This window comes from Carassius gibelio, chromosome B15, assembly GCF_023724105.1.
Source record: "Carassius gibelio isolate Cgi1373 ecotype wild population from Czech Republic chromosome B15, carGib1.2-hapl.c, whole genome shotgun sequence".
Lineage (NCBI taxonomy): Eukaryota > Metazoa > Chordata > Actinopteri > Cypriniformes > Cyprinidae > Carassius > Carassius gibelio.
The window spans coordinates 22,070,514-22,082,646 of NC_068410.1; the positions used below are offsets into that span (position 1 = coordinate 22,070,514).

At 37.7% G+C, this 12,133-nt stretch overlaps 2 protein-coding genes across 2 annotated transcripts in view; one reads left to right on the forward strand and one right to left on the reverse strand.

Moving 5' to 3' along the window:
• Nucleotides 1-6,342, reverse strand: part of si:dkey-77f5.3 (uncharacterized protein LOC326903 homolog) — a 320,099-nt gene extending 313,757 nt beyond the window's left edge. Inside the window, exon 1 of the mRNA XM_052575777.1 lies at nucleotides 5,017-6,342. Coding sequence (XP_052431737.1) covers nucleotides 5,095-6,090 — 996 coding nt within the window. The 5' untranslated portion in view covers nucleotides 6,091-6,342 and the 3' untranslated portion in view covers nucleotides 5,017-5,094. The remainder of the gene's footprint in view (nucleotides 1-5,016) is intronic.
• Nucleotides 1-12,133, forward strand: part of LOC127972335 (C-C chemokine receptor type 5) — a 30,597-nt gene that overhangs the window by 413 nt on the left and 18,051 nt on the right. The window lies entirely within an intron of this gene.

The following is a 12,133-nucleotide window of genomic DNA, read 5'->3' on the forward strand; positions in this document are numbered from 1 at the left end:
TAGAGGATTAATCTGGCATGGCAGGTAGGGAGGAGAGGAAAAGAAGTAGGAGTGCTAGTCAAATAAGAATGGGAAACAGGTGCGGGAAGCAAAGTGCTGAGAGTAGCGCAATGAGGAGCAGCTGAAGGAGATTAACAGCAGAGGAAAGGTGAGTGCAAAATAGGAGAGGAGGAGGGAAAGAATCTGAGTGAATAAGGGAGGGGGAAAGAAAAAGAGCCAGGATCATGACACTCTGCATACACTTGTGCCTGCTAATCATTTCTATTTTATATTAGTTCATGTTGATTTGGTGCAATAGATGAATACCAATTTATTTGTTTTAGATATTTTATGTATTTCTATTTTAGTGGAGTCCTGTGAATCATTTTACTCTCCCGAATCCCACACACACACACAAGTCTCTGCAGTCACCTATCAAGTTTTGTCCAATGCGCTGCACTCTGTGTGTATCGGGTTTCGCGGGAGAAGGTCTGTAATCCAATGGCACTTGACTCATCAGTGCGTGTGCTACATCCTTTTTACAATATCTAGATTATAAAACACTGCATTCTGTCAGCAATATAATGTGGCAGTAAGGTAGGCTTGTAACTATACTCTAATTACTTTTTTGAAAATCATAACGAATTAGATTACTCCATTACTAAAAAAGTAATCGAATTAAAGTAACCCGTCACTGCCCAACACTAATGAGGACTATCTGATCTTTCTGCTTTACAACACCTCATGCATTGTTACAAAGACAGATTTATCACAGTAGTCATGGGTCAAGAGCCCAACTAAAGCAAACACTGATCTCCATGATGGTGGTATCATTTTAACCAGTAAACCATTAACATCCGATCCTCTGTAATTCTCAATAACAGCAGGTGTTCATTGCTCATGCAAAATCATTGTTTAATTAGTATCTTAATTATCTCATTAACTTTAACTCTTTGAGGACCTGGGATATGACTTGGAGACTTGCTTGTGACTTGAAAGTCCCACCTCTGGGCTGTTGTAGTCAGTTGTAGTTCTTGTGTTTCTCTTTTCTTCAGTGTTTCTGTTTGTTAACAGCAGTTGTTCATCACTAATGCTCAATCAGCTCTTAATTAATCACTTAATTATCTCATTAACTTTAACACTGCTTCTGTGTTATTTTAACTCTCTGTAGATTGGGACCATATGCACTCTGAGCAGAGATGATTTAATTCTGGAGATTTTACTTTGTATAACTGATATTAACTATATGGCTCTGCGTTATTATCCGGACATAACTATTGTTCCAGCCAACAAAGACAGATTCACAAATAATCTGCCTGATTATTTCAACTGCTCTGTGTACCCATAAACACATATGAACTAGACAAAATGACAAACAAAATGGGCACTATTCTCTCTAATTAGAAGCTCTTGCACCCATCAAATTGAAAAATGTTATAAAAAAGATAGAAAAAATGTTCTATGCCATTGTACAGTGTTACGGCTGGCTCGTAAACTGCAACATAAAAGAGGCAGACAACAAATTCTTTAACAATAAAGCAATGTATTATCAAACCAAGCAAACAATTATTAAACAATCAAAAGAAACCGATGACTAGGGGAAAAATCGGACACACATGTGTGGTTATTAACTATATCTGGCACTTCAAATAAAAATAGCAAAGGGATGATTAATGAGAAAATAGAAATGTAAAAAGGACGAAGTGAGGGCGAAGCGAGCCACCTCTCATTCCAAGTCACTGGTCTTTATACTCTGGTGATTTAGTTAAGGATTGAATACACCTGTTGCCCAATTAACATCTGCATTGTGTATCAGAGCCAGCAGGGGGAAAACAGGCAGGCGTAACACCTCCCCCACAAAATTCTTCCTCTAAGAAAGATTGTTTTTTATTTTTCACCGTTGATACCACTCTATCTCTTCCTGGGCCCTAGGAGACAGGATAGAAAAAGAGGAAAGAAAGAAAATGGCAAGACAAAAATTTACAATCTCATTCTTGGGATAGGGCATCAGCAATGATATTTTCACTGCCCTGAATGTGTTTAATGTCAAGAGAGAATGCCTGTAAAAAGAGACTCCACCTCATTATCCTCTGATGTAAAACCACCAAAGGATTACGGTCAGTATAAACCACGATTGGACTTGCAGATGATTCCAGATAGACTTTGAAATGTTGGATAGCTAAAACAAGAGCAAGCGCCTTGGACAACAGGATAACAGAATAACGCGCTGATGAACATTGAATTTTTTTGAATAATAACAAAATGGATGTTCAACTAAACAAAAAGGTTGAGAGAAATCTGGTGCAATAAGCACAGGAGCACTAGCCAACAGTGCTTTGGGTCCGTCAAATGCCTGTTGGGAAACAGTGGTCCAGTTAAAAGATACTTTAGTACTTACAAGATCAGTCAAGGGTGCTACAAGGGATGCAAAGTTAGGGCAAAACCCACGATAATACACGGTCATTCCCAGACACCTACGCAATTCCTTACGATTTGAAGGCACTGGAAAAGCACAAATTGACTCAATCTTAGCTTCAATAGGGCAGACATGTCCATTTCCTACTATTTTACCCAAATAGGTGACTGTAGCTTTCCCAAATTCACATTTTGACAAATTTTAAGTTAAAGATGCCGCAGTCAAATGAACAAATAACTCCCTTATTTGGGCTAGGTGATCTGACCAAGATGAACTGTACAAAACCACATCATCCAAATAAGCCTCACAGTCAGACAATCCAGACAACACCTTATTTATTAGGTGTTGGAAGGTAGCTGGAGCATTTCGAATGCCAAACGGCATAACACGATATTGGAGAAAGTCATCAGGTGTCACGAAAGCAGACAGTTCCCTTGCTCTGGCAGTCAATCGAACCTGCCAGTACCCTTTTAACCCTCTTGGCGCCACGGTCGAGTTTACTCGACAAGATACGGCACTGAATAAAACAGCCGATTTTGTCAAATAGGGTGTCAAATTTCACGCGACCTCCCCTGCACCAGATAGCAGACATGTAATACTTCATCTCTGACTGAAAAAAACGTCATGGTCCTATACAAAATCTTTGAGCTAGAGCGCATTGAATCAGTGCGAATAAAAGCGGAGCTTGTGTGAGAGTGAGCCATTTTATCTGACCAATATTGTCAACGTCAGCGAGTATTGGCATTAGATTATTATTATTATCATTACTATTATTATCTAATGGCATCAATAAAGCTTCAATAAAGCCCCAATGAAGTGTTGGGACTTCTATTCGCGGACACTGATTCTAAAGGGAATCTGCATTCAGAAGATGACGGTGATACTGAAAGTGAAAGTATGGCCACCAAGCACAGAATCCTTTGCCCAATGTAAATAAATGGTCCTTTGCCAAATGTCAGAGGTGTGAACAATGTTTGCCGGGGTCGGAGTGTTCATCGAGAAATTGTTGCGGAGACGAGGCGGGAGATTTTTTACACGCTAGACATGTATATTTGTCTTCTGACCGCACCTCTCTGCAATCGTGGCGACAGTATTGCAGTGGAGACTTTGTCTAATGCCACTGGGTATGTTAGACGAGGTCGAAGTATTCATAGGACAGTTAGGAGGCAAGGTGGAGAGTAGCAATTACACTGACAGTAGTCCGAGCTGTACACACTCGGCGCGTGCGTGAGGCAGATCTGGCCGCGCTGCTCATAGCAGAAGCAGAGGCGATGTGACACGGGGCATAGCTTTCGAACTAATCAGGTCTTGTCTAATTGTGTTTGTGTGTCATATGAATAATATATATATATATATATATATATATATATATATATATATATATATATATATATATATATATGTGTGCCCCATACATGGAATCAGAGTGCCTGCTGCATGTAGTAAATTGAAAATCCCAACCGCTACATACATTCGGTTTGTTTCTACCATTTATTAGTAATGATTTACACAGTTTGTTTACTACTTACTATTTACCTGAGCATTCAGTATTGTGCAATATAGCACACAGAAGGTAAGGGATATGTTTTGGGGGAAAGAAGTGATGCATTGTATCATTTAAATATGTCACTTTTCATGAAAATTCTATAATTCAAGATGACCACCCCCATATGACGTCATAATATGCAAATTAGATGGGAAAATAAAATCCCTACATAAACATTGGGTCATCCTTAATATTTGTATAATTTACAGAAAGTATCTATCTTTTATAAATTTTTAGATATAGCCTTTTGAAATTAAGATGTCAAAATCGAACGTTTTAGGAAAAAACCTCTGGCGCCTAAAGGGTTAAGAGATCAAATTGACTCACAAATTTTGCAGACCCCACTCTATCCACAAAATCATCTATGCGGGTTAAAGGATAGCAGTCAGGTTTAGTGATGGAATTAAGCTTGCAATAGTCTGTGCAAAATCTGTAAGATCCATTGGGCTTATTTACAAGGAGACAAGGTGAACTCCAGGCACTAAAGCTAGGCTCAGCTAGGTTGTTGTCTAGCAAGTAAGTCACCTCTTTTTTCAGCAAGTCCCATTTCATATGCATATGCATGCTGTTTAATTGGTAAAGCAATAACCCCTTCAATAATCCCTCGAGAAGGACCGTTAACACAATCATCCCCCATACAATTCAAGGAGGAACTCTCTGAAGAGGAAATGTCTGTCTGGCACAGCTGTTACTAAGCCCACAGAAGATGCAGGAGAAAAATAAGGTTTTAAAAGGTTTATATGGCAAATCTGTACTCCTTTGCGTCGATCTGTGGTTTTCAAAAGATAATACTGTCCAGAAAGGCATTTGAGGACCGGAATAAGGACCTGCAAAACGGGCTTGAATAGGGTTACTTACAGTATTGTTCAAAATAATAGCAGTACAATGTGACTAAACAGAATAATCAAGGTTTTTAGTATATTTTTTATTGCTACGTGGCAAACAAGTTACCAGTAGGTTCAGTAGATTGTCAGAAAACAAACAAGACCCAGCATTCATGATATGCACGCTCTTAAGGCTGTGCAATTGGGCAATTAGTTGAATGGGGTGTGTTCAAAAAAATAGCAGTGTCTACCTTTGACTGTACAAACTCAAAACTATTTTGTACAAAAAAAATTTTTTCTGGGATTTAGCAATCCTGTGAATCACTAAACTAATATTTAGTTGTATGACCACAGTTTTTTAAAACTGCTTGACATCTGTGTGGCATGGAGTCAACCAACTTGTGGCACCTCTCAGCTGTTATTCCACTCCATGATTCTTTAACAACATTCCACAATTCATTCACATTTCTTGGTTTTGCTTCAGAAACAGCATTTTTGATATCACCCCACAAGTTCTCAATTGGATTAAGGTCTGGAGATTGGGCTGGCCACTCCATAACATTAATTTTGTTGGTTTGGAACCAAGACTTTGCCCGTTTACTAGTGTGTTTTGGGTCATTGTCTTGTTGAAACAACCATTTCAAGGGCATGTCCTCTTCAGCATAGGGCAACATGACCTCTTCAAGTATTTTAACATATGCAAACTGATCCATGATCCCTGGTATGCGATAAATAGGCCCAACACCATAGTAGGAGAAACATGCCCATATCATGATGCTTGCACCTCCATGCTTCACTGTCTTCACTGTGTACTGTGGCTTGAATTCAGATTTTGGGGGTCGTCTCACAAACTGCCTGTGGCCCTTGGACCCAAAAAGAACAATTTTACTCTCATCAGTCCACAAAATGTTCCTCCATTTCTCTTTATGCCAGTTGATGTGTTCTTTGGCAAATTGTAACCTCGTCTGCACATGCCTTTTTTTTAACAGAGGGACTTTGCGGGGGATTCTTGAAAATAGATTAGCTTCACACAGACGTCTTCTAACTGTCACAGTACTTACAGGTAACTCCAGACTGTCTTTGATCATCCTGGAGGTGATCATTGGCTGAGCCTTTGCCATTCTGGTTATTCTTCTATCCATTTTGATGGTTGTCTTCCATTTTCTTCCACGTCTCTCTGGTTTTGCTCTCCATTTTAAGGCATTGGAGATCATTTTAGCTGAACAGCCTATCATTTTTTGCACCTCTTTATAGGTTTTCCCCTCTCTAATCAACTTTTTAATCAAAGTACGCTGTTCTTCTGAACAATGTCTTGAACGACCCATTTTCCTCAGCTTTCAAATGCATGTTCAACAAGTGTTGGCTTCATCCTTAAATAGGGGCCACCTGATTCACACCTGTTTCTTCACAAAATTGATGACCTCAGTGATTGAATGCCACACTGCTATTTTTTTGAACACACCCCTTTCAACTAATTCAACTAATTGCCCAATTGCACCGCCTTAAGAGCGTGCATATCATGAATGCTGGGTCTCATTTGTTTTCTGAGAATCTACTGAACCTACTGGTAACTTGTTTGCCACGTAGCAATAAAAAAATATACGAAAAACCTTGATTATTCTGGTTAGTCACATTGTACTGCTATTATTTTGAACAATACTGTACAAGTGGCAACTAAGCTAACACTTGGTCTCCAACCTCAAATTTCCGATTCCACAGCTCGTTTGTTAAAAAATCTCTTCATCTTACACTGTGACTTCCCCAGTTTTCTCTGAGCAATTGCTCATACAGCCAATATCGAAAACCACTCACAAAATGCAACACATTTTGGGAGGGTTCAGAAGGGATCCAGTTGTCAGCTAAAACTGCAGTAGGGCCACAAACTTCATGACCAAATACCAAGTCATTTGGACTAAATCCAATGCTCTCTAGAGTAACCTCTCTAACTACCATAAGCAACCAAGGCAACCCCTCCTCCCAATCAGACCCAAGCTCCACACAGTGTGAATGTAACAAGGATTTCAGGGTCTGATGACATCTTTCGAGCGCCCCTTGACCCTGAAGATGGTATGCACTGGAAACATTATGAATGATTTTCAGTTGTCGCAAAACCTTAGCAAACTGACGGCTCATAAAATTAGGGCCCTGGTCAGACTTGATGACTCTAGGAATGCCAAATGTTGACGTAAAGGCAGTTAAAGCTTTGAAAAGTGATTTTGTTTTGATGGACCTAACAGGATATACAGCTGGATACCGGGTAGATAGAAACATAACTGTGAATAGATATAAATTACCATATTTTGATCTAGGTAAAGGACCTACGCAATCAATTAGCAAATACTCAAATGGTTCTGATATAGCTGGAATAGGTTGGAGAAGAGCCACATGGATCTTCTGGTCTGGCTTACCAGTGAGTTGGCACACATGACAAGTTCTAATAAATTTTGCCACGACTCTTTTTAAATCAGGCCAAAAGAACCTGCGTTGCAATCGATCATATGTTTTCCTCACCCCCATATGTCCAGCCGCTCCATCATGAGCCAACCGGACCACAGACTGTCTGAATTTAAGAGAAACTACCACCTGAACATAAACCTTAGTAATGGGCTAAGTTTCACTGACCCACCGTCTCAGCAACATCCCATCATTTAGGAAGTAGCAAGAAGGTAACTGAGTCTCAATATCTCCCTCAATACAAACCACTGAGAACAGATGTTTAAGAGTTACATCACCTAACTGTTCTTGGATCAGATTCTCTCTAGATACATGAAAAATAGAGGATAAAAGATCCTCTGATACCTATATCTCCACCGACAAAGAATCCTCAGAAAATAAATCTGATGATTCAGAAATGGTGTTATCTGCCAATGTCATACCAAGTGGTTCTTTAACTGTCCCTCCATCTGATTTGATGGAACAAAACTACACCCATCTACATCATCCTCAGAATGAACAAGTAACGGTTTCTCCACGGTTACCTCACTGTCAGGATGTAGATAAAGTTCACCTTCACACAGTTGGTCAGCTTTAAGTTGTTTTCCTCTGGCTCGGGTGACAGCACAGGAAGGAAACACATGGGGAAATCTCTTCCCACATTCATCAGGAACGTCTGCAGACACAGGTGTGGAATTTACAACAGTAGATAGTAAAGATTTTGATGTTCCCCAGACATTTCCCTGAGCAAGATTGTTCCCCAGGATAAAAGAAACCCCTGACACAGTAAGGGAAGACCGTACTCCAACAATTACATCAACAGTCACAAGATCAGAGGTCTTGTGTAAGGGAACTTTTAAGGATGTCCTTTCCATCCCCCTAATTAACACATCCTTCCCGGTCGCAGTCTGAGTGGAAGAACTACCTCTAGCAGAAATTATTCAGAAGTTCCAGTGTCTCTCAGAATCTTCAAAGAAACTTTTAATTTTTGTCCTGGCAAAGACACACTACCATTAGTAATAAATGGAGCATACTCTGTATAATTATTTCCAACATCTACCTGATGTGAGAGCCCGTTCCTAATCTCAGAATTCTGTTTGTGAACATGAACCTCCAGCGGTGTAAGTCTAACCAATCCAACTGGTTTAGCAGACTTCTTTAAAGCATTACATTCAGAGATGTTATGTCCTACTTTGTGACAGTAAAAGCAGATCACTTTACCTTTCTTATCTGATGAAAAATTCTGACTCGCAAAAGGGGGCACACCTGACACCGTATTTGATGTACTCACTGGAGGCGTCCACCGATTCTGAGATAACCTTCTACTCTGATCACCTAAACCTCTATTAGAAAAAGAAACTCTATGAGTCAGAAAAAAATTCATCAGCCAACACAGCTGCATCAGCTAATGTAAGAGCCTTCTGCTCATTCAAATAAGTAGACACAGACCCTGGTACAGTTTTTAAATTCTTCTACAAGAATTAACTCCCTTAACTGGTTAAAGGTCTCTACTTTCTGAGACTGACACCACCTTGTAAACGTAAGCTCTTTTTCCTGACTGAATTCAACAAAGGCTTGTCTCAGGTTTTTTATAACCACGAAATCATTGGCGATAAGCCTCCAGTACTAACTCATATGCTCTCAAAATGGCTATTTTGAATTTTTTTAAATCTACACTTTCTTCTTCAGAAATAAGAAAACACCTCCTGAACATTCCCTGTCAAAACATACTGCAGAAGTAGAGTCCAGACCTCTACTGGTCATTTTAGAAAAGAAGCAACCCTTTCAAAATGGGCAAAATACTTGTCCACATAACGTTCACAAAATGGGGGAACCAAGTTAATGTTTCGCCCAACATCAAAAGAAGAATGCACAACCTGAACGGATTTTGAAGCTGCAGTTTTTTTTACTTACAGTTCAAGTTCAAGCTTCCTCATCTCATGCTGCCTATATTCACGTTCAACTCTCACATGCATACTCTGACTTTTTCAGCTCAAACTGTTTGTTTCTCTATAGACATTAAATCTCTCTCAAGTGGATACACTACCCCACCAAAACTAGCTTCATCTCCTACTACCAGAATTCCTTTGGCTATCAACTGGCTTTTAACAGCTTTTAACAAATCAGGGGGCAAACAGGCAGGCGTAACAACAGTACCCACTCTCTCGAGTAAGAAACTCGTAGTCTTGAGAGTAAATGGAGAAAAACCAACTTGGAATTTTTTTCAACTCCCCAAATCATTCAAGCTGGTGGTTATTAAGCCTCTTATTAAGAAAATACAACAAGATCATAGTGAAGTGGCAAATTACAGACCCATTTCAAATCGTAATTTATGTCTAAAATTTTAGAAAAGGTTGTGTCTGCTCAATTGTGTTCCTTCTTGAAAAAACATTATCTTTATGAAGAATAAAGAAACTGCACTTTTTAAAATTACAAATGACTTGCTTATTGCATCACACCAAGGCTGCATCTCATTGCTAGTTTTACTTGATCTTAGTGCTGCTTTTGACACCATCAATCATGACATAAGCTTAGATTGATTACAAAACAATAAAGGTCAGTACAAGGGCAGGCTTTAAGATGTTTTAGATCCTACTTTTCTGATTACTACCACTTTGTGGATTTAAATGGAGAGTTATCTCATTTATCACCAGTAAAATATGGAGTGCCACAAGGATCTGTCCTAGGTCTTCTAGGTTCTCTGAGAAGAGATGATGCCATCCCCTCAGAGGACCTCAGATGCTGCCAACCCTAAAACAACATACAGAACTGACAAATTTTGCTATAGGTTTGATTGCATCATATAATAATTGCTGTTAATAGTGTTCTTCCTCGGTTTGATTACGTCTTTAATTGATTTTTCCATACAATTCTGCCATATGTACATAAACTGACAGTCACCACTGATAAGCAACTACTAAATATTGTAGAAACCTATTTTTTAAAGTAAGGTTGCTTTGCAACAATTTGTATTGTAAGAAGTGCTATACAAATAAACTTGAATTGAACTGAATTTGTTTACAAAGCATAAAGCCTACACTCAAAAAAATTGCTTGTTGGCCTAACTTAAGAAAATTATGGTGCGTATTTCCACAAATATTTTTTCAAGATTTTTTTTTTGTTGCTTAAATTAATTTAAATGTACAGATAAGTAAAATTTGTGCTAATTTAATGAAATCACATCAATTTCATTTGACATATTCTTTGAATGTTCCCTGAACATAACTCACTCTTGTTGATCCAACCACTGTTATTGCTGTTTAGACTGGTGCATGAGTTTTATGCATTTTTTGAAAATGGAAGGGCCAGTTAGTTAATGTTTAGTTACTTTGAACATTTAAAAAAGTTCAAACAACATAAATATTTTTGTTTATTTGTCTTTTTGGTAACCATTGTTGTGAAGAGTAGAGCTTGTGCTTAAGTTGTCAATAGCTGTCATATGCACAAGTTTTCTATGATCATTTGATTGTAAAGGGTAGAAATGCTTATAATATAGCCTGTGTAAATCATGTGCTGGCCCTCAAATTGATTTATTTTATTTCTCATATTTATGCTTATGATAATTTAACAGCCAACACAACGCTGGTTTACACATGCAAAGTACAATTTTTGTAGCATGCAAGTAATCATCAAGTAAAATGATCTCAATATATAAGCCCAGTTACAGCTCATGTAACCTGTAGCTTAACCAAAAGGCTATACTTCACCATAACGGTTACCTCAAAAATATCTCAACAACAAATTTTAATGTTTTTCCCTGTAACAAAAACATTTATTAATTCTGATATATCCCTATGCAAAGCATGCTGGGAACTAGAAATCCACTGCCCAGTTTCAGTCAATGCAACATAAATGATTAATGTAGGACCAACTGAACCTCAATGGTTTAATTTAACATTTTACAAATGCAATTTCATTTAATATAATAAAAGTGAGTGCAAATGACAACTGAATAAAAATCAAAAGAATTATGTTAATTTAGCTAATTTTAAGTAAACTGAGTAAACAACTAAAATCATTTTTTTGAGTGTATAACAATATGATTGATCCTATCAATCACAAATCAAAAGGAAAAAGAGACTCTACATGTATATATATGTACAAATCAAGTGGAAGAAATTAATTCATGTAGATATCCATAGTCCAGTAGCACAGTGGCTTAATTAAAACCCTTTGGAGTTGATTAACGCATATACAAGAGTCAAAGACGAAAAAGTGTTTAAGCATAAAAAAGAGTAATACTGCTTTAAACTGTTATAGTCCCCCCCCCCCCCCCCCCCCACACAAAAAAATGCAGAAAGTTTTCTGTTTTATTTAATTGCAATTTTGGTTTTGGTTTTCTGAGAAAAAAATAAATATCTTACATTTTCCCCTGTTATACAGAAGACACCCAGTAAAATGTCATTGAGTGTAATAATCTTGTCAGGCATATTTACAACAAAAATCTATTAATGACATATTAAAAGACTAATTACTTTCACCCCAAATACTAATGAGTTGTAATTTTACATTTTTAACATTTGCCACCATCCTTGGTTTTGCCTATTTGTCAGTAATTTTTTACTAATTTAAAACACAATAAAATTTAGTATGCTCCATTATTCTTTTAGATATTTTAATGTACACGTCAGAATAACCATGTTGTTTGAATTTTTGCATAAATATTGTGTTACACTGAAAGACAATGTAACATTATTTCAACCAAATTTTGACATTTTATTCTCCAAAAACTTATTTGAAACCTTAAAAGTAGACATTTTAATTACATTTAATGTGCTTTCTATGGACACAAAATCAATTTTGTACATTTCTTTTGATGCGGACATCTCAACATCTTTGACCCACAGGTATGCGCTATTAGGCTTTTTTTCTTGATAACCCCCGAAAACAACTTAAATTACAACTACAGATAAGAGCAATACATTAATCAAATCT